General features: G+C 40.0%; 1 protein-coding gene across 14 annotated transcripts in view; it reads right to left on the bottom strand.

The window, feature by feature from the left end:
- Window positions 1–22,695, bottom strand: part of LOC108279184 (transcription factor 4) — a 165,784-nt gene extending 143,089 nt beyond the window's left edge. For 4 of the 14 annotated variants that reach the window (XM_047161788.2, XM_047161789.2, XM_017493224.3 and 1 more), the window contains exons 1-4: window positions 22,275–22,695; window positions 20,511–20,605; window positions 20,159–20,197; window positions 19,016–19,088 (exon numbers count right to left, since the gene is read on the bottom strand). In XM_047161788.2, the coding sequence (XP_047017744.2) occupies window positions 19,016–19,088; window positions 20,159–20,197; window positions 20,511–20,585 (187 nt within the window). In that variant the 5' untranslated portion in view covers window positions 20,586–20,605; window positions 22,275–22,695. Of the gene's footprint in view, window positions 1–19,015; window positions 19,089–20,158; window positions 20,198–20,510; window positions 20,616–22,274 lie in introns of those variants that run through there. The other 10 variants (XM_047161793.2, XM_047161797.2, XM_053687627.1 and 7 more) reach the window with 4 other exon arrangements.
- Between the last annotated feature and the right edge of the window lie 608 nt (window positions 22,696–23,303).

Genomic DNA, 23,303 nt, shown 5'->3' with positions numbered 1-23,303 from the left:
GAGTTAGAGAGAGACAGACAGATACAGAGAGACAGAGAGAGAGAATGAAAGACAGAGTGAGAGAGGTAGAGAGAGAGACAGACAGTTAGAGAGAGAGAGAATGAAAGACAGAGAGAGGTAGAGAGACAGACAGATAGAGAGAGAAGGAAAGACAGAGAGAGAGTTAGAGAGAGACAGACAGATAGAGAGAGACAGAGAGAGAGAGAATGAAAGACAGAGAGAGAGGTAGAGAGAGACAGACAGATAGAGAGAGACAGAGAGAGAGAATGAAAGACAGAGAGAGGTAGAGAGACAGACAGATAGATAGAGACAGAGAGAGAGAGAATGAAAGACAGAGAGAGAGGTAGAGAGAGACAGACAGATAGATAGAGACAGAGAGAGAGAGAATGAAAGACAGACAGAGGTAGAGAGAGACAGACAGATAGATAGAGACAGAGAGAGAGAGAATGAAAGACAGACAGAGGTAGAGAGAGAGACAGACAGATAGATAGAGACAGAGAGAGAGAGAATGAAAGACAGACAGAGGTAGAGAGAGAGACAGACAGATAGAGAGAGACAGAGAGAGAGAATGAAAGACAGACAGAGGTAGAGAGAGAGACAGACAGATAGAGAGAGACAGAGAGAGAGAATGAAAGACAGAGAGAGAGGTAGAGAGAGACAGACAGATAGAGAGAGACAGAGAGAGAGAATGAAAGACAGAGAGAGGTAGAGAGAGAGAGACAGACAGATAGAGAGAGACAGAGAGAGAGAATGAAAGACAGAGAGAGATTTACTAGTTATTTTAATGGTCTTGTAAACATGGCGACAGATGAACGGGTCATCGCAATATTGGGTCGGAGCGCACGTGATATAACGAGAGGAAAACGCATTAATTACCTTCACCCTCTTGAACACGATCACATCATTATTGCCTTATGTGAGGCTAAAGATGACCAGCCATATTCACTAGCTTATGAGAGTTGGATCGGTGTTTATGCGCTTGTGTGTGTGTGTGTGTGTGTGTGTGTGTGTGTGTGTGTGTGCGCGTGTGTGTTCATTAAAGCCTGAAGTTGAAACTGAAGAAGTGAGAAGTGTGAAAGCAGAAAATAAATAGTAACACTGTAGAAACTAAAAAGGCCACCAAAAAGAAGCAGGGGCTGAAACGATGCCAAATTTCCCATCAGCTGCCCTAACACAAGACACGTGCAGCATTAACACCACGCTACAGTTACGCTTTCACACACACACACACACACACACACACACACACACACACACACACACACACAGCACTTAACGTGGACTGTGTGTTCAGCTGTGTGCATCGAAAAAAATGAGTGTGTGACTCCCACACCTTTCAAGTCTGGGCCTTTTATTAAGCGGTAACAACCTTAGGAAAGGTAGTGTACATGTCTGCACTTGAGATGTACACGTGCGTGCACACACACACACACACACACACACACACAAGCAACAAGCAGCAAAGAAGTCTCTATTGAACTTCAGAGTGAGAACTCTGAGGTCGCAACAAAGAGAGACGCACTTAGTGATAGAAGTACAGAGATAAAGGGAAACGTGTGAGACAATCCGTCTAAAGCCTATAGCTTTTTTTGACAGATGCATGTAGTTGTCTTTGATAGCGTTTCTTTTCAGTGTGTTATAAATAAAAAAGAAGCACCAGGAGACACGGGAGAATTTAACTGACAGGTCAACAATAAGAGATACAGAACGAAGGGGAAAAGGACCTTACACAGCTGCCAATCTTTCTTTTCATCCGCTCTTACACAGACATGATAGACAAAACAAAACACACACGCACAAAAAATAAAAAATAAAAACACAAACGCATTTACTCAAATTCAATTCTTTGTATGAAACTTTCCCCCTCTCTCCTCTTTCGCTCCTTCCAGAAACCATCAAAACAAAGCGTAAGTGAGAAAGCAATTGTTTTCGTAAACAGGTAAACATTTTGTTGTATGCTAATTTGCCGCAGCAGTTTACCTCGGTGAAAACAATTTGCGTAGAAAAAAAAAACACACAAAACAAACTCTGCAAATGAAGCTTGAAATATTTTCTTAAAGCGGTGATACGTTAAATTCGCACTTCCTTGTCAGACGTGTTAAAGACACTCCGGTGTCTCCTCCTCTCTCATTTGTAATTGCTGTTTTTTTTTTAATTGCTTTTGTTCTCCCCCCCCCAAGAATTTTCCGAGCTTTATTCATTCCACGCTGTTTCAGAAGCTGTAGAGTATAAATAAATAAATAAATAAATAAATAAATAGAAATATAACACGCTGTAGACGTGCTAACTTCCCATCGGGAGCACCTTGGGGTTCGGTGTCTCGCCCAAGGACACTTCGGTACGTGGAGTCACGTGGGCCGGGAATCGAACCTCCGACCCTACGGTTAGTGGACGACCCGCGCTACCACCTGATAAGACTTTTAAAAAATACAACTATTTAACCCAACTAATAAACACTCTCCATGATATAGATCCTAATCATTCTCATATGTTTACAAGCTGCAAAACAATCGCTATAGAGTGCAAAAAGTTTGCTATAGAGTACACTACATGACACAATACTGTGCTTCTTATGTGAGAGCGGCTCCTGGTTTGAAGATATTCCTACACAGCGAAACGCCGTGCATCCAAAAGCGTACTGTCCTTCACCCACTCGAGTGTTGGTACTAAAGAACGTTAACCCACCGTATTGCAAACCTGCGTGGACAAACGTGACATATGGACTGTGCGACTGAGTCACAGTTCAGAAGGAACTCTTCGGTGTGAATGCACCGTGAAAGCACGACCCGCCCCCCCAAACGAGACCACGTGAAGGCCAGTGTGAAAATCCCAGTATTTTCTGTTTATTATAATGCACTTAATTAGGTCATCATACTTTCCAGTTAAACTACATGGGTTGGCTTTTTTTCTTCTTTTCTTTTTTGCCTAGCTGATTGCGCAACACGTGCAAGCACCGTGCACAGCCATGTTCAAAAATACAGTGTGCTCATGAAACCCCATTCTCCACTGTGATAGGATAATGTCCAAATGTCTTAGTCTAAAATATACACAATACCCAGAATGCACACAGGTTTGCAAAGAGAAACGCCAGCGTGACATCATAACAACCGGCCCAGGCCTATTGCCTGGCAAGATCTCAAGGCTCGTTATTATTATTATTATTATTATTATTGTTATTATTATGTATATTAATCCATCACAATAAACTGCTCTGGAAGGCTGGATTTTGTTTTCCCATCGTTGTGAAATAATCCGGTCATGGCGATTTAAAAGTATCATTCATAGACAGTGTGAGGACAGTGATGTCCGGAAAAGCGTTAGATCTTTTTTGTGGAGTGTTACTTTCAATGAGATCCAGCTCTGTCTGCAGAAGAACGGGGACTGGTTGAGAACGACCAATCAGAGGTGTGGGAACATGCGTCTTATTCCCGCCCCCGGAGTCTCAAAATTCATCTCCGCGGTGTAGCACGGTGGAGCTCTTGCGCGAGAGGAAAAGCGAACGTGCCGGCACATGTCCCTGCTGGGTGCGTTCAGAGCGGAAGTACGCTCGCGTGAAGAAGCTTCTCGGCATGCTCGGTTCACTGTTCCTCACTCAGGAATAGCTTGGTGTGCGCACGAGTCACGGCGCCTCACGCGCTCTGCTAACGAGCACGCTAACACTAACGCTGTTACGCGCCTGTCTTCAAACGCTCTATTAAGGATCGTGTTTAAACGCCGTAGTCCAGAGCCAAACAGTGACAGAAATCGTTCCACAAATGCCATTGATTGTGCAAGCTGTGCTTTTCAATTCACACTGCCTACGACACCCAAACATCACTCATTCGTTAAGAATACTGCGTTTTGACGCCTTTGGTGAGTAAATATAACCTGCAAAATCCCAAATACTGGGATGTGAGGTTGTTAGAAAGATCCACCGCTGAACATATGTCAACAAATACGTTTATTACTTCAGTGAAATTTTCATTTCTGTGCTCAGTGACAGTTAGAACTTTCACAAAGTTTGGATTATAACCCGTGTGTGTGTGTGTGTGTGTGTGTGCTGTTGGACAGCTACAGGCTGAAATGAAGCTTATGTGCTCTTCAGGTTTCGTCTCTCTATAATATAAGCCAAACATTTACACAATGTATTGTACTTAGAAATAAGAAATGGAATTTTTTTTTTAGCAACGGCACGACAATACAACATGGAGAGAGCTGCGAGTGTGTGTTGTGTGTGCACAGATGCACAATTCTCAGAGTAATTAAACACAAACACACACACACACACACACAGACGCACACACACACAGACGCACGCACCTGCGTGTGTCCGGACGCCCAGGCGAACTCTGCACCTGTTACCATGGATACGAAGAAAGGACAAGATAGGGAATTCCACAACACCCTGAAGTGAGGGATACAGAGCACGGTGGGAAAGAAAACGAGGGCAGAAGAGGCAGAAGAAAAAAGGAGGAGGAATGCAAGTCGATGTGGGCATCCTGGAGAGAGTGCCGGTGCTCGTCTGAGGAAGAGGAGTGGGGGTTATAAAAACAGAAGGCAAAGACGACAAGAGGACAAGAAGAATACTGGGGAAGAACAGAGGAAAAGCGTGAAACGAGCGGGTCCATTCTCTCTCTCGGTTTCGTTTCCACAGCCAGGAGAGTCCATACACGTGTGTGTGTGTGTGTGTGTGTGAGAGAGAGAGAGAGAGAGTGTGTGTGTGTGTGTATGAGAGAGAGAGAGAGAGAGGGAGAGAAAGAGAGAGGCAAGACTTGCTTCAAAAATAAGGTGTTCAATGTGTGCAAATAATCTGTATCTAAATTACACTATTAAAAATAATCCATCAATAATATTATATTATATAGTAATATTGAATTACAAAATGCTTTAATTGTGTTCATCCGCATCCTAAACCTGTGTGTGTGTGTGTGTGTCAGATCTGTCACAGCCTATGAAAGTGCACTGAATGTTTACACTAAGCAGACCCTTTCTGCTTTTCGCATTATGACCCCCCCCATCACTCCACTGCCAGACTGAGAGAGAGACAGAAAGAAAGAGAGAGAGAGAGAGAGGGAGAGAGAGAGAGAGAGGGAGAGAGATGGAGGGAGAGACAGATGGAGGGAGGGAGGGAGGGAAGGGAAAGAGTGTGTGAATGTGAGAGCTCTGCGTGCACTAAATAACAGGGCATGTTTTATTTCCCTGTGCTGAACACCTGCAAAACTTTCAGAAAGAGAGGGAAAAAAACAGAGGGAGGAAAAAGAAGGGAGAGAGGGAGGGGAAAAAACGAGTGCTGTTTGAACGCAGAGGCCAGACAAAAGCCTTTCATGTGAGAGCACTTCTCCTTTCCGTATCTGGTTACATTCCTCTCTCTCTCTCTCTCTCTCTCACACACACACACTCACACACACAGAGCCTTTCCTTCTCCCTCTTACACACACACACACTTTACTTCTCTCGCTCTTGCATACTCCATTTTTTTTTTACCTTTCTTTCTTTTTTTATCTCCTTCTCTCAACTCTCTTTTTCTAAGTCATATTTTAGAACCTGTGATACCGCATTAAAATCTAGACTTTGTAAAAAAAAAAAAAAAAAAAAAAAAAAAAAAAAAAAAGGATTTTTGTGCATTCTTTGAACAAAAGATCAAAAGATTAAACAATGAAGACCATTTTTCCCAGCATGACCGAGGGTGTCAATATTAGTAGAGTGCTAATACCCCTGTATCCCAGGGGTTTCCAAATAGAACCCATTTCGAAAGCTAGAACCATTACCCATCACCATTAAGGCTGTATCTTCAACACATTACACTATTACGTTCAACACGCGTGCTTGTGTCGGTGTGTAGGATGAAAGCGTACGCGACTTGAGAGCTAGTATTATCTAGCTAGCTAACCGTGATAGTCAGCTCTCCACTCTCTACACGAGCTATCCCGATTTAAAAAGGACCAAAGCACTTTGTTCTCCTGAGTGATTCAGAGTAAACAAATGTCACATGTGGTGTGTGCCTAGACGTGAGGATGTCTTGGAATCATTTCCTAATGAGATGCAGCTGAAAACCACATTCATGGCTAAAATGCGGGCTAACAAGAAAGTACGTCTGAGTTTGGAATTTATTTCGCCCAAACAAGTTGCAATTTGCATGTCCTAATCACGTTCACGTCGTGCGGCTGATGTGAATGTTGATGTAAACAAACAAACCAATTGCAGCTACAAGCATAGCCAGGGGGTGAAATCAGAAGTGTGGCGAAATATTCAACGCTAATGGAATTGTAGGACTTTCAGAAAGAATGCGACTGTAATAGCAATGATTTTTTTTCTTTTTTTTTTTTTTGGCTATAGCTACAGCAAAGTTAGTTTCAGCCAGTGCAGCTACCAATAAATAAAAGAATAAGTCATTGAATACACCAGCTTGTTTCTATTGGTTCAGGCATCCATGATTTCACATTTACAGGGTAAAATTCCTTTAGCTAGTGAAACCAGAGGCTTCTGGAAACAGCTCATTCCACTCAAATGTCTTTTTTTTTTTTTCTCCAAGCTCTCTCCACCAAACCAGCTAAACTTGGGGTGCATCTCAATCAGCTCCCTACCTCCCTAGGTCATGAATCAGTATATTGTGTACTCGAGTCCGGCACTGGTAAGGACCTTGGCTCACTACACATTGGGACACTGATGACTTAATTTCCTGCGACGCGACGTGACGTACTCGCGTTGTAAACAGTCACCACTGGCATTTATCAACAACAGGCAGGACCCATATCTTTCTCATATATACGTCATATAAATTTGTTAGCTTAATCACATCACATGCGGTTCGTAGACTAGCTAGTGGATTTTTTAAAATCGTTAAACACGTAAAAGTCTCAAAAGAAACCGTATACAGAATGTCAAACAAAGCTAAAAATCGCTAACGTGAGTAATCATATGAGAGCTACAACAAGCTACTTACGTTTGTAGACGAAGTTGCCTGAGAGTTCGTCCGCCATTTTTTCCGAGCTGAGAGGCTTCAAAAAAATATGACGTCATTTCCAGTGAGGGAACATGGTGAGCATCGACGCTCCCTGGTTTTTACGGTGCATCGTGGTATTTTTTAGGGAGCGAACGTTCCAGTGCACTGGAAGGATTGACTACAGAACTATTGAGCTGACCGAGACACACCCTCGGTATCCCAGCAGCCGGACTTGCTTCAAACTGTATCCTGAGACCAAGGTCGCACACCCCAGCCTCCTTGCTTATTATCTACATCTTTCTGTAGGCTTCAGGGCCTCTAAAATAAATGGAGCTCATTCTCATAACTACTTGCAGTTACCCCCCACCCCCCACACACCTGTACTCATGCTGCTGCTCAAGTGAGATAGAATTGGCAGGGAAAAGTTGCACAGTCACACACTCACACAAAAGCTTGGCCTTCTCATTTGTATAAACATATAAACAAGAGCACACGCACACACACACACACACACACACACACAGCTATTTCCATGCACACATATGAAATACATACTCAAAAGCACATGGAAAAATACATATAAAAAATTCATAAACGTTTCACGCACACACACACACACACACACACACACACACACACACAAACAAAAGCTTGGCCTTCTTGTTTGTATAAGCATACAAACAAGAGTACACACACACACACACACACACACACATACACACACATACACCTATTTCCATGCAAACATATGTAATACATGCTCAAAAGCACATGGAAAAATACATATAAAAAATTAATAAAAGTCACACACACACACACACACACACACACACACACACACACACACACAGAATATAGCTGGAATTTACCTTTTTTGCTATAACCATACCAATCATTCCACACACATACACAAACAGACCTTTCACATGTGCACATGAGCACAAACACTTATTCCCAATAGCTATACTGCAGTCCTTGACAGAATGGAATGTATAGGGGAGATCCATGTGCCATCACACACACACACACACACACACACACACACACACACAGCCAGATGTTCAACTGCCAATAAGGAGAGCAGAGAATAGAAGCCTTTTTTCAATTTACAGTCACTCACTCACACACACACACACACACACACACACACACACACACCACACAAACTCACCCAGCAGAAGCATACACTGAGGGTATAATCTAAACCTTTTTGTTCACTCTGCTGCAAGCGAGCCACAAACTGCTCTACGATGAGTCTTAAATATTCCTTTTCAGCACTGTTTATCCCAAAACTAGTCCAATCATTTAAACAGGATTTTTGTTATTTTTGTTACATGCCAATCAATTTGACCATAGAATACCTTAACCCCGACTTCACCACAGGAAATGACATCATTAAAAGAGGAGGGGGGCCTTATCACCCACTCAAATCACATCCATCCACACACAATCCTATAACGCTCCAGCTGTCCTCAGATCCGCCGTGGAATCCAGAAACAATGCCGTCTTGCTCTGGTAACGATGCGGTGTTCTGACTCGAGTCACAAGTCCACGGCACTGACGCTGTGTGAAAAGTGTGCGATACACTTTTCTAAATTCAACATAATAAACTGCAGGGCAGGAAATACGTAAAGGCACAAATAATATTCTAGCCTGATCGTGATATGGAAAGTATCAATATGCAAAAAAAAAAAAAAAAAAAACATTGTGACGGCAAACTCTAGACTGAAACACGTTAAATATGTTTGTATTGAAATATCTCTGATGTTCTCAGAGATATTTCTGGTGCTAATCTGTTGGTTGAAGCTGTAGTTTCATTACTCCCATAAGAAGCTAGCTGATTGTATGCTATGCTCAGACCACAGCATGAGTCTCAGTTCGGCTAGTTAGCGATCTATACGAGGACGAGCATGCTAACGGCCGTGTTAGCATGAAAGTTGAAGCTTTGGAACATGGTCTGATGAACAAAGTGTACAGACTAAATTGTTGCTGCATCGCTTTCTCTAGGCATGACTAAATCCCACTGGCATGCCTGTCAGCAGGTAGTCGAACAGCATTGTGGGTAACGTAGAAAGCCGTTTACCAAAATGAAAGTAGACCAACATATAGATGACGGAAGTTTAGACTACAAAACAAAAGTCAACTCAGAATTTCACTACAAAATAAACCTTGGATGCCACGGAAGATGTTAATTACAAAGGTTAATATGCACAGCTTTACGTAATACTAGCAGAAGCCTCGGAAATCAGCTTTACACAGTGAAATAAAGTGAGAGAGAACCTAAAAACACTCCTTAACCATTTTAACACCCTGAACTGGACACGAACGAACACTTTTCCTCCTCAAACAAAACTTACCAGCTTCTACATAGCAAGACACACATGGTGAGTTGTGGCCTACATACATACTACATACATACATAATACACTTCAAAAGTTGTTTTTCTTTGAAATACCATCTTCCAAATTCGCATGGAGGATGATCGCTCGGAGAGATTTGTTATGAAGCCTGGCTCCAACCCCTAATGTTAAGAACTGGCTCTAACCCAGAACCATGACAGTGCGATATGTCTAATAGTGTAGCTTTAAATATATTTAAGAGGAGCAGACTTCAAAGACTGAACATTGGGGTTTATTGTATTTGTTTACAAGGTGGAACAGGTTAACGGTTGTTGTTGTTGTTTTTGGCGTACATCCTGTCAAATGAACTGAAAATATTACATTTAGTTTATCAGAAGGTAAATGAATGTGTCATGGCTCACACTATGTTCATAAATTCTGTCATAATTGAAAAGCTCAGGTTTTCTCCTGCCTACTTGTGCGTTACATTGTGGCATGTTAACGTTACCATCTCTTTGAAAGAAGAAAAAAAAAAACGCTAAACTTCAACTAAAGTTGAACGGTAGACTAAAGCTGCAGTCTGGATGTGGTTAGTACATGAACTGACCACAGTCAACCTCTGTCAAACTGTGGGTGAATAAATCACGAGTGGAAAGACAGTGAGACTGAAACCAACTCCAGAATGAACAATAAAAAAAAATGTATTTAGGCTAAGCTAAAATCTGTTAATCTCATAAGCATTTAGATCTCTAGAACCCCCCAAAAATGAGCTAATCCGATTCCAGAGAATTGATGAGGGAAATACTATACCGCAAAGAAAATCTTAGCAGACCTGCCAACACTGCTAATAAGAAAATATAAGCAGACAGAGAGAAAAACCACAAAAACCCCAGCGTCCGTTGGGGGACGGGGACGGCTCCACGCTAGCAGCATAAATGATCAAACATATTGCTAAACTGATATATTGTCTAGATTTTATAAGCTGAGTGTATAAGCTTACTTCATACAACTGTGACAACCTTAACACAAGCGCAGTCCATGTCCATAGTGTTACACATGATAATAAACTGTCCACAACTCTACTGAAAGATTTACTGATCGACTGACTGTAGACCTGAAATTAAACCAATTTCATTTCCCCTCACTCAGATCCCAGCCCGACTTATTTTGGTAACACACAGACGATGTGATCGTGTAAGTACGATGTAGGTTCTGGTGTAATGTAGGAGTATGGGGTATTTTGTTTTTTTTTCTCTAGATGTGCATCAAACAACAGTTCAAATAAATAAAGACCTTTAAAAAGCAAAGCAAAAGTCTGTCAGTGTGACCACTACTTAATAACGAGTAATTAACTGCTGCTAGAAACAAAACGCGTCCTTCACGTCATGCATCCTTTCCCTCTCACTGGACTGTTGAATTTGATCATTTTTGTTCTGGCTGTTGATTTAGATGAAGAAGAAAAAAAAAAAAAAAAAAAAAAAAAAAAACAGTAAGGCATCATTTTCAGGTGTTTTCCATATAACCTTAGCAAGGGGTCAAAAATTACAAATGCATTGCCTAAACCGTAGATGTTGGCACCTCTGCTTTAGAGAAAGTTAGCACTGATGGTGCAACTGACTGCGTGATTGGTTCATTCGGACATTATTAGTATAAAAAATCTAATAAACTGCTGACATTTTTCTTAATTACATCCAAACGTGACCACATCACCATCTTGGCTTAAGGTTAAAGAAATGTCAGGACATTTAACTTTCATCGAACGTGAGTGTAAAATGCCTCTGCGATCGAATCAAACACAAATTAGCACACACACACACACATATGTGTAACTATGAATACTCACACACACTCTAACATTAGCTGCTGTCATGGCTTAGTTATGGCAGTCATTGCCGCTTTGCACTTGACAGTCTCTAAACAAGTCAGCCACTTTAATTAAAAGTTCCTGTTTTTTTCCCGAAGTGTGCCGCTCACCTACGGAGCTTAATTACCAGCCGGGCTGACACTCGCGCGTCTTTATTTTCAGACGACTAATTATACTTTTTTTATGATACCCTTCACCTCCTGAGCAGCTTCGAGCAGGCGAGCAGGTGTGAGAGTGGGGGGGGGGGGGGGGGGGGGTAAAAAGGAAAAGGAAAAAAAAAAAAAAAAAGTGCCACATTCTTTTCAGCTCATGGAGGGAAGAAGTTCCCAACGCCACCAAATGTGCTATTACTATGACAGCGCATTACAGGTGCTGGTGAGAAATGAAGGAGACAGGGATAACTCAACAATCCATCACAGGAAGAAGCCAACTTGGACAGGATGAGAAATGATCTATAATCGACATTTGCTTCTGAATGGCAGGGTGTAATAATGACTACATGTGTACTGGTATGATAACTGTACATCAGTGTTTTAAACACATCGTGCTCTTAGCATACAACTTAACAATTCCAAAAAAAACCCAAAAAAAAACACCATATAACAGTGCAGCGCAAAGATTTAATGAGCCAGTAGGGACACTAAAAAAAAAAAATCTTTAAGACAGAAGATCATTCTTAGCCTTCAGCAGTTTTATCAAAACAATACAGGAGCACTGAGGGGTCGAGTGGAGCTAACTTTAATGTTTTTGCAGTTTCGATATATTCCTCAAATAGCATGTTCATATCCAATAATACCTATAAATACAGTATACTTGTAATACATTACACTTGGGAATAACAGACTTTTGTTAAAAGGGATAAAGCAGTCTCTCCTAGTGTTTGAGTTGGAGAATTGTGTGTAATGTTTATTTTATATCATTATTTTTGGCTCATTTTCATAATCATTCTGGACTCTATTATATTGGTTTGAGCTATAGTGTATAACTGAATATTGTCCTCTATGGTGGACCGTGATTCTGTAAACTTGACTTTTTTTATTTTTTTTTTTACACTGTATATGTGTATATGCATGGGATGATGATGAAAGTGAAAAATGAAAAATATTCGAGCTATACTGCTTTTCGGAAAATACCACAGGACTCTTATAATGATCACGTTACAGTATAACAGTGATCCAGTGCTGTTTCAGAAGTTGCCACAAAATGAAAGCCATTATTAAAGCGATAATTACAACTATCACTAGGACTATTCATGGTTTGCAGTTGACGGCAAAGAAAAGCCAATTTTCCGGATTATAGCCAAGTGATCTTGTATACAGGCAGTGGTCTGAATGGTTTTGAAAAAAACATCACTCTACTCGTGATAATTCTGGACATATAAACAACACGCAGGTCATTTTAACAATCTGAATGGGTCAATCTGAATAATCTTATATACATTGAATACAAAGAACTTTCAATGTGTAAATATATAGGCCACATAAAAAAAAAATCAACAAATTAAGTTCAGTTTCTTGTATGTGAAGTCACAGCTCACATACAAACATGTCACATACATAACACTGAGTTTCCTCCACGATGCATAGACGCATGGTTACAGAGATGTAACGGTATGAAAATTTCATGTCACGAATATCGTGACCAAAAATATCACGGTCATCCGTATCATCACGGTATTGTTAAAAAGTGCTGAAAATGTACAAAAAGCACACACTGAAATCGTTTAAACGGGTTTTATATTTGTGTTCGGCCACACACTGATTTCATCGCTTTCATCACTGTCGTTCTGCTTTTTTAGTCTGGTCATATTTTGGATTTTATAAAAATGCTGAGGGAAACTTAATAGAAGATGGTAACCCTGTCTGCAGAGCTTGCCAGAAGAAAGTTGCTGCGAAAGGGGGCTTTGGCGCTTCGTTGGTGCTTTTCCCTCTTGCTTTTAAATCGCTTATGAATGCCGCACATTTGCTTGAATGGTGGGTGCGTTATTATTCTTAATGAAAAACACAACGGCAACAAGACGGTACAATGACAAACTCGATTATATTAAAACAAATCGTCCGCCGTCGTCTTGTCACTCAGCTCGCCTCACTCTTCCTGTCAGTCAGCTCGCCTCACTTTCGTCATGTGATGAATGAAATCGGACTCCTGCTGATCCGTTCTGCGACTCTGACTCGTTCGGCTCATGCTGGATTGAGCAGACGCGTTCGGTTTTTAATCGTAGCGTCCGTTTTCACGCTCGAAAAAACAATGTCGCATGTTGCGTCTGCGTCAGACTCGTGCTGGGTGTGTGTTTGCCGTGAGTTTTACAAATCAGGATAATCGTGCAGGGTTTTAATAATAATTAAATGTGACGTGGTAATACTAAACGTCGGGGAATTTTATCGTGAAACCCGTAGCCGTTTCATCTCTACATGGTGACATGTAATTTTCCACTGCGAGGACGATCAGCTGTCCTTCCTGTCTCCCTGTAGCACTGTCTGAGGCGTCTTACATTACAGACATTACAGTGTATTGCTCTGGCCACATCTGCGGTCCTCACGCCTCCTGCAGCAGGTCTATGGCATGTTCACGCAGGTCAGCAGGAACCCTACACATCTTTCTTCTGGTGTTTTTCAGAGTCAGTATAAAGGTCTCTTTAGTGTCCCAAGTTACAGTAACTGTGACCTTAATCGCCTCCCGCCTGTAAACTGTTCGTGTCTTAAGGACTGTTCCACACGTGCATGTGCAATAATTGTTTATGGTTTATCGAACAAGCATGACGAACATCGTTTAAACCCTTTCCGATAAAGATCTGTAAAAAAGCTTATTCGGATTTTACAAAATTATGAAAGTTCAAATGTCCAGAAATGCAAACCTGGACAGATTAGCATCTATATAAGTTGAAATTTTACATCGGTAATACTGGAACTGCCTCTAAACAAAATCATAAATGCATCTGCACCTTACTCTATCGTATCCTACGGCATTCTGTGTAAGAAAACAACACGCTGACACGAGATTCTTTTTCTTCTAGCGTCATGATGGTGACATTTTAATATCAATAAACAACCTCCACTGATTATTTACAAATACGTTTCTTTTTTCATCGTCCAGTCTTCAGAAGCTTAGCAGTGTGTTTGAGTAAGTAACTGCCAGATCAAATTCCTTGTACGTGTAAGTCAATTCAGCCATTTTCATTAATGTAAAGCTTCAGCGTGACACAACAAGCCCTTATCCCATCACATTAGCTAAACACTAGTAATGACGTCATGTTTTGTCTTCAACCCTTTGGATCACCTCATATACAAACATTTTTTATACTCCAATTTCAGGTCATGCTAACAGTCTGAGGTGGCCTTATCAAACCTCAACAGAGATTAACACACACACACACACACAAACAAACACACACACACACACACACACACACACACACACACACACACACACACACACAGAGGCTTCAGAGAAGTAGGCTGTAGGCCACAACAATGTCAACAGACCCAGCATCCCAGTGCACACAAGGAAGTGATGTAACCTTGGCGAGAGGGACACAGAGAGCTCAACTGAACAGTTTTTGCTTTTTTCAACAGACTGCATTGTATGACAGGCCTAATTTCTTAACTAGGCTACATATTCTTCACATTTTGGGGCCTATTTTATGTTGCTTAGGATGATCAGCTGTGAGAAAATACGCCTACTTGGCACACAACATTTCTTTCAATCCTTCTTCAAGTGCAAACTGAGCATTACAAAGGCCAGCAAGCCCTTTTTTTTTTTTTTAACGTTTGTGGCACAGTCTATTTGTGGCTGTTCACTATACAAACCACTACAACCACCGTACAACTGTTATACAACAGTTACACTTACTCAACCACATCAGCAGGCAATACAAAATCTGTCTTCATCAGAGCGTCACTGCTTCTGGATTATTTTAACAACTGAGATATTTAAGTATACAGATCAGCTTTTACCCGTCGGCCCTATTAATGATGAGTCATAATATATATATATATTTTTAAAAAAATGACTCTTTTGAATCTTTTGCCTAATCACAGTGTCTTATTTACAAGCTTGTAATAAGACAGTGAATCACGGCACATTCTGACTGACAGCAGGGAATTGATCTCATTGGTTCTGAGCTGTATCTCTGCCTTAACATAAGATTGTAGGGGTAAATATAACATACATATTGGGTAACATTACATACTTCACTTGTTTAGATTTGTGGTTTGGAGCGTTTGGAGGAAAGCCTATTTTGATTTATTTTTATTCATAGCAATCGCTTTATATTCCAGCCCAACTTTTATTTTTATATTCATCATGTTCAACTGACAGAGTCAGTGGACAAAACTCAACACAGTACACATTCTTTACACACAAAGGTGGTATTATTTTGTTGAACTACATATTACAAAGACCTATTTGTGATTTAGGATGATCACAAGGCTATTTGTGGGATTTTCCATATAAACCTGTACAACAATCAGGAATTCATACGTAATGCTATTTGCACAACAAACATACTTATATTGCTTAACATATTTAGTCATAATGATGAATCAGATCGATCATAAATCAGCCAGAGCTTTAAGTAAACTTGGACCATGGCGTTGATTGAGCTTCAGTAAATAGCCTTCATTAGTAAAGTAGAAAGCGTAACACTTTTTTCAGGTTATGAGCGTTGTCTCGTGACTTTTTGTATTACAGCAGTCTAAATTCTAAATACGCTTAATATGATGGGCTTACACATTCACTATCATTACATGCAACCTAAACGACATAATTACGTAAATATACATTTTTAATCACTATACAGTCGAGAGCCTCCGGTATCAAAACCTGATCAATTTTAGGTTTACTGCTGTACTAAGAGTGCTCTAATGCTGTTTATATACAGCTGCAGGATTCTTAATGAAATAGCAATGAAATCCCTTTTTTTTTTTTTTGCTTAGAATCGAGATTACGATTCTTTGACCAATTTGATATATTTATTACATTTGGACATTTCTTGTAGCACTGTGGTTGTTATATTTTCCTAGTACATGTCTGTAAATGACTGGCTTCTCTGCATTTAAAATCTATTAGCTCAATAGGAAATTATCAGCCAAACAAAACCTGCTATTTATTATAAAACTTCAATCATATCGGGGTGAAAGGCGTGCGGTCGTCTCAAACCCAAAAGGAAATCAGCAATAGTAATGGCTGGTTAAATAATTAGTCATGGTAATATTTCTGATCTGCTGATAGCAACTCGTAAGCCACATGTGGGCGAAAGTCGGTTTTGACAAATGTGCTCTATGTGTGCTGCATGCAGACTCGCTCGCCCGCTCGTTCCGTTCGTACTTTTAGTCATCGTTTGTTTAGGACAGATTTATTCCTTCCCACTACATGCGGGAGTGTGGGTCGTTTTAAAATACACCCTGTGCGACGTTTGTTTCTCCCCATTTTCTTCTGTAGACTCTCCGAGATTCACCGGTCTTCGCGTGTACGCGTGAAGTCATGTGGTACAACGTCGATGGTCACTGGTCACAGCGGCGCTCCGTTTTTACGGAACGACTGTCCGAGTGCAAACGCTGCAGAACTGATGCTCTCCTTGAATCAAATTGAGAAACGAATTCAGATTGTTATACAATTTTGGGTTTTTTTGTGTAGCTGTATGCTCTTATCAAAACTCGTTTTGTATGGTACCATAAAACTGATCCAAGAACAGCATCAGTAGAATGCTGGAGCCAGAAGGAACCTCAAACATCAAAATCATTACAAGTGTATTAATAAAAATAGTGTAAGAGATCATCTTATTCGCTATAATAATAATAATAATAATAATAATAACACCTGATATTTTTTACACCTAAACAGTGGATTTTCCCGTATTTTCTGATGTGGATCTGATCAACGTACTGCACATTTTAGCAATTTTTTTTTAACTTTAAATCTGGCAGCGAGGCTTGTGGAGGTACCTCCTATTCAGTCATTGGCACTGAAGAACAATTCTATCATGGCTCTGGCTTTGACTAGCTGGCACAAATGTCCATTTTTACATGTAGAGCAACTCCTTGCCAAGATATTTTTACCCTCAATAACCAAAGAAGCCTGATGAGAAATAATGAGAATAATCTCAGACAAAAACCTTGAAATGATAGCTATTATTACCGGGGTAATTATAAGCGTTAGATTGTAAATAATGCTAATACTATCACTATTACAGGTTAACGTGCCTATTAATTCCCTAATCCTACGCACAATTAAAGCATGGATCTAGCTCTCTCTTCTTTTTTTTTGTCATCATTCTGCCTCCCAAGAGGAGGACAAAGAGAGTTTGTGAGTCACAGGATAGTGGGATTAGAATCGATATTGAAGTATTAAATGTCTGGTGGATTTTATCTATCTTGCGTCCATCTTTATCATTTTATCGTCATCTATCCATCCTTAAGTACATGAAACATCGTGCAGGTCATTATTAAAAACCAAACCCGGCCTTCATCACCATGAACTGGGACAAAACTGAGAGTGTGCCATGAAGGGCCCTAAGCTGCCTGTGCTCTAAACACTTGGGGAAATGAGCAAGGTTAGAATCGAGTTGATCTCTCTCTCTCTCTCTCTCTCTCTCTCTCTCTCTCTCTCTCTCTCTCTCTCTCCACTCTGCCATCCCGGACACAGATAATCACCCACTAGCAAAAGGTTTCAGTGATTAGACCCCTCTCAGATTAAACATGATAAATAAAGTTATAATATCACCGTAGTATTTATTTACTTTTTGTGGTATATTTACTGTTTCTTTTTTTTAATGGGGGTAGATTTGCACTTTTATGAAACATTTCCACGTATTTCCGTGCCAACTGCAAGTTGCATGGCAACAAGGGTAGTTGGAGTCCAGAGCCAACACCACCCCCCCTCCCCATAACACACTCACACACAGACACACACCGCGACACAATTCATGGGGAAAAACACAGGGACACAGAGGGAGGTGGAGGGGGGAAATGCAAATTACCAAAACCCTAAATAACATACCAGTCTGGGAAAAAGAGAAAGGGGAGAAGAAGAAGAAAAAAAAAAAAAAACAGGAAAAAAAAAACAAAACAATACTGACCGTTCAGTGCAGACACAACACAGTCGCTCAGATCGTCTCTGAGAAGACAAACTCTGTACCGGAGTTGGCGTGACCTAAAATGACTAATTTAGCGATGGCTGTCTGTTAACGCAATACCGATTTAGCTTATTCAAAACATCACGTTGTGTTTTGCTCCCTGGGTCGAAGGGGGAATTAGTCCAGGGTCAAGGTCATTTCTTTCTTCCTTCCTTTTTTTTTGGCAAGTCATCATCATTTGTTTAAAAAAAAAAACACTACTCATATGTAAGCGATGAACACACACTGCTTAAAATAGTCTGTGTTAGGATAAGGGCGGAGTTGAACTATGCATAACAGAAATATTTTTAAAATACTTTTGCCATAGGATGATTTCAGGTGCTGTATATTTTAATGTCGTTTACACAGCCTGACATAGACATGTTACACCTGCTGCAATCTGCACACACACACACACACACACACACACATTCTCACACACACACACACACAAATGCACATATATATGATCATCTGAAAGTTCCAAGGTGGCACCAGGCCCAATCACTGTTATGTATTTAGACAGCATGCACGCAGCTATCCTATCTGTTCAGTATTAACCTCAGCGGCAGCCATTTTCTTCTGACACCAACACGTAAAGAAATAATTATAATAATAAAAATCTGCTATGATATCAGCCTCGTACTAAAGAGCACACGCACTTCAAAAGAGCGACGCTAATGGACATGTCAAACCCACAACACACACACACACACACGCGCGCGCGCGCACGCGTCCTGGTGTGAAACAGTGACATGAATGAGATTACAACAACATACTTGAGCCGGAGAAGTGCCCACTTCCCAGTGAGGTCGGTCCATTTTTCCCACTGCTAACCGGAGGAGAAAACATCTAAAAAAAACAAACAAAACGACAACAACAAAAAAAAAACAATTATGATAACATGTTACAAACGAATGAGAGAAAACAAATTATCTGTAAACAGCCTACTTTTAATCCATCATCATCTTTAATATTTACACATGTAAACAACTAACATTAACATACAGTAGCTGCTATATTCATATCTTAATGCTTTTAATATAATCTTCCTCGATTTAAGATCAAATTGATTAATCCCCACAAGTGAATTCAATTATTCCATCACGGCAGCGTGGAAAGTGCAGTGTGCAGCGCAGTTAATGAGAATGCTGCACAGTTAGTGGGAATTATCTTTACCAATAATGTTTTTTTAAATCTATTTTGTTTAATTCATTTGAATTCCTGCAACTCTAAAGCATCCTGTCTTCTCTAGCCTTCATTCTGTCCCATATATGCATCATACAGTGTGTGTAAGATGTCTTTTTTTTTTTTTAGAATATCTGTAATGCCTATAAAGTTGACTGATGGACTGCACGAGTATCAGAAACATGACCAAGCTAAGGGGACCAAGCTAACATTTCCTTGCTAAGAAGATGCAAACTATTAAAAGACACTGAGTTTATCAAAGGAGTGTTAATCATGTTGGTGATGCTACAAATACAAAAACGCCCGCTAAATTCCCGGTGCTGAAATAACTTTTACAGTGTTGGAATAAGTCTCGGGGTTAACCTATTGAATTAACCTAGAGCCTTACGTTTACCCTTACTATTATATTAAAAGACTACGGTGTTTATATAAATCCAGCTGGACACAAGAAATCACTTGTTTTAATTTAGCATTAAGACTTAATTCATCACGGTAAGTGTTAATACAACACTGATGCATTTACTGTGCCCTAAAGAAAAGGTCTGATTTGCCTAATCTGACACTATACTATGCAACAGGACAATGCTAAGGATTTCGCAGCTTAGAAAAGAGCGCCCTGTCACTGCTAATTCATTCCTACGTCCACACAAACGTTACAAGCCTAAAACACAACATTGCACAAATCAATGAAAGAGTAAAAGCATGAGAAAATGTGTAAAAGTGGGATGCACTACCATTGATGTTGGGAACGTTTTCAAATCGCTGTTTCGCATCTATAAGACACCAAAATGCCTAAATGAAATATCACATCTCTCTACACAAAAACACTTCATGATCAAAATGACAAAATGCTGATACTTTCTCCACATTTTAAACACTCTAGACTACATTGCATAATGTGCATATTTACAAACAAACAAAAAAATAAAATAAAATCCCTTAAATTCAGCATGTGCACCATGAAATACTCTGGTACGTGCAAAAACAGCAAAAAAATAAAATAATAAATAAATAAATAATAAATAAATAAAACAGAACACATTACGTTTTTGCTTTAGAACGTAGGTCTGGATCCGAATTTCTTACCGCGCTGAAGTCTAGTAAGTCGCTGAGCTCTTTGTCCGTCCCTAAAGCTGCCATCCTCTGCTGATGATGTTGCATTTTGGCAAAATCACACAAACCTGAAAACATGGGAAAACACACACACACACACACACACACACACACACACACACAACATGCACGCACACATCAGATTAAAGAGCAGGCATGAGGGGGAGCTAAGAATCATCCTGTTTCAGATCTCTTTTCAAAAATTACATATTTAAAATGTTGGGGTTTTTTTTAAGTTTAAAATAATAACCAACGAGGCAGTGCGAAGTCTCACATCAGCTTCAAAATTCCAGGGCATTTTCCAATAACGTTAAATAAATCAGCAGCACGAATACACACACATGCACTGATCATCGCTTGCTGGTGCACCCATGAAAAATGACCTGATCAATTGTTCTCTTTGAGAGGAATTTGCCTTCTTTTTTTTTGTTTGTTTGTTTTGGGGTGTTTTTTTTTTTTTTTAAAAAGAGAAGAATAAGTGTGTGTGCAATGTAAGGCCAGTGATCTAAATAAATAAATAAATCAAATAAACAGTATTTCGTTCAAACAAAGAGAAAGAGAAGGGGAAAGGGATTCCTTCCTTTTCTTCCTTTCTTTTTTCTGGGTGTATTATATTGAAGAACGCCTCATTAGCACGGCTGAAAGGAGAAACCCGACTCGAACTGAGCTATTAAAGTCCATTTGATGGTAGCTGATGTAACGGGATCAGCTGCTGGAGGAAAAACTTAAAGACAGACAACAGAAAAGAAGAAGATGATGATGATGATGAAGATGATGAAGAAAGCACATTATGACACTGCTTAAAATGATGATCATCAATAACAGTGTGTTACAGGAATACGAAGCGAACCGCGGCGAGTGGAGAAGCATTATTTTACAGCCAAATGAGATGAAAATGTGTAGAGAACAAAATATATATATATATATATATATATATATGTATACATACACACACACACACACATATATATATATATATATATATATATATATATATATATATATATATATATATATATATATAGTCAGTGCTTTGGAAATAAATGCGAGGCGAAGCGTCCTGTTTGAAGCCGAAAACACGGCGCGCGCGCACACACGCGCATACACACGCACACACACACACACTGCATGGGTTCTGTCAAAACTTGACGTCTCAAGGTGTTTAACTGCACCAGTCGTTACAACGCTTCACGTTTTTGCGTGTTTACTCGCTGCGCGTTCTGGGTCTGCACGCAGAAAACACGGCGCGAGCGCGAACGCGCGCGCGTCTCGGCAAAAGCGCTTTTAAATTTAAATTTTAAATGATAACGGTCGCTCTAACGGTATATTAACCGTCGAAGCTTCGCGTGAAAGTTTAGTATAAAGAGTTCCACTTAACAGCCAGCAATGTTGAAAACTTTTAAAAACGGTCAAGTGTATATACTTGTCAAGTGTGTAAAAAAAAAGAAAGAAAGAAAGAAAGAAAAAAAATACATGAATGAACTAAGGATTACGGTGTGTCCGAAATAAAGCCACAAAAAACAAGAATTAAAGCTGTTCTGCGTCAATAAACAAAACAAACAAACAAACAATTTAGCTGTGTGAACGAAATTCAGAGGTTTGTACCGTGTGTTTGTGTGAGAGGATGCGGTCGGTCAGTCAGTCAGTCAGTCAGTCACGGCTCAACAGCAACACCGAGCGCAGAAATATACAAGCAAAGCAAACATGGCATACAAGAATTTCCCCCAATAAAATTACCTTCTGTAGAAATGTTTATCCACAAAGAAAAGAAAAGAAAATGCCGACGTTTTTCTTGAGTGTTGTAAATTCTCAGTGCCTTCAGACCCAAACGGAGCACTTTTTTCCCCCGTCACTAGCCTGTCACTCAAGTCAACTTGCTAGCTAGCAACGTGCTAGCTCAAATCGCTGTCCGACAACGGCGTTGAAATAAAAAAAAAGCTACATTTGCCTCAAAACCCGCCGCGTGGTCTCCGAAAACGAGCAGCATAGAGCAGAAAGCAGGTTATCGTCTGTTGTAATGAGAAGTTTTACAATACATTTCTGTGGTCTCGCGTTTGCTGTGAATAGTCCAGTCTCATAACTCATATCTTTCCTTAACCTTGGGCACAGTTCCAGTTCCTGACTCCCTTCTCTACTGATGGGCGATTCGTCGGCGATTCATTCGCTTTGAACGACTCTTTGAAGCGAATCAGAAGAATCGGCTCTCAAGAACAAGTGAATCATTTCGAGTCATTTACCTTAAAACAAAGCACAGTAAAGATCACGTTTCTCCTCAGCACCGATTGGAATGTGTGTATATAAAGTTTGACTCTTATTATTTTAATTATCCCATAATCTGACATCTTTACGCGCTGTCAACATGGATAGAACAATATTTCTCCATCCAGGGACATTGGTCATTGTAAACAAATGACATAAATGCTCGTGCATGGTAGAAAATATGTTCTAACTTTGTTGATAGCCTCACTGTGCTCTTGCTTTCTTAATTCTCTGTCTTTTTTTATGAGAATCTGAGTAAAATTGCCATTTGGAAACCAACCATTTCTTTGTTCGTTCATCAATGCGTATATAAAAAATGTAGAAACTTTTTGTTTGTTTATAGTTTTGTATTTGTTTTTTTGTTTGTTTGTTTTGTTTATAGTTTTGTATTTGTTTTTTGTTTGTCTTGTATTTGTTTGCTTGTTTGTTTGTTTTCCTGTTCCTCGCGACTACTATTTTTCAGCGTGGACAGGCGCGCGCGCTCAGAAAGACGCGCTTTACACTGCA

This window comes from Ictalurus punctatus, chromosome 18 (assembly GCF_001660625.3).
Source record: "Ictalurus punctatus breed USDA103 chromosome 18, Coco_2.0, whole genome shotgun sequence".
In the NCBI taxonomy this organism is placed as follows: domain Eukaryota; kingdom Metazoa; phylum Chordata; class Actinopteri; order Siluriformes; family Ictaluridae; genus Ictalurus; species Ictalurus punctatus.
Note: the sequence above shows the minus strand (reverse complement) of the source record. Positions and strands in the feature narration are given on the sequence as shown.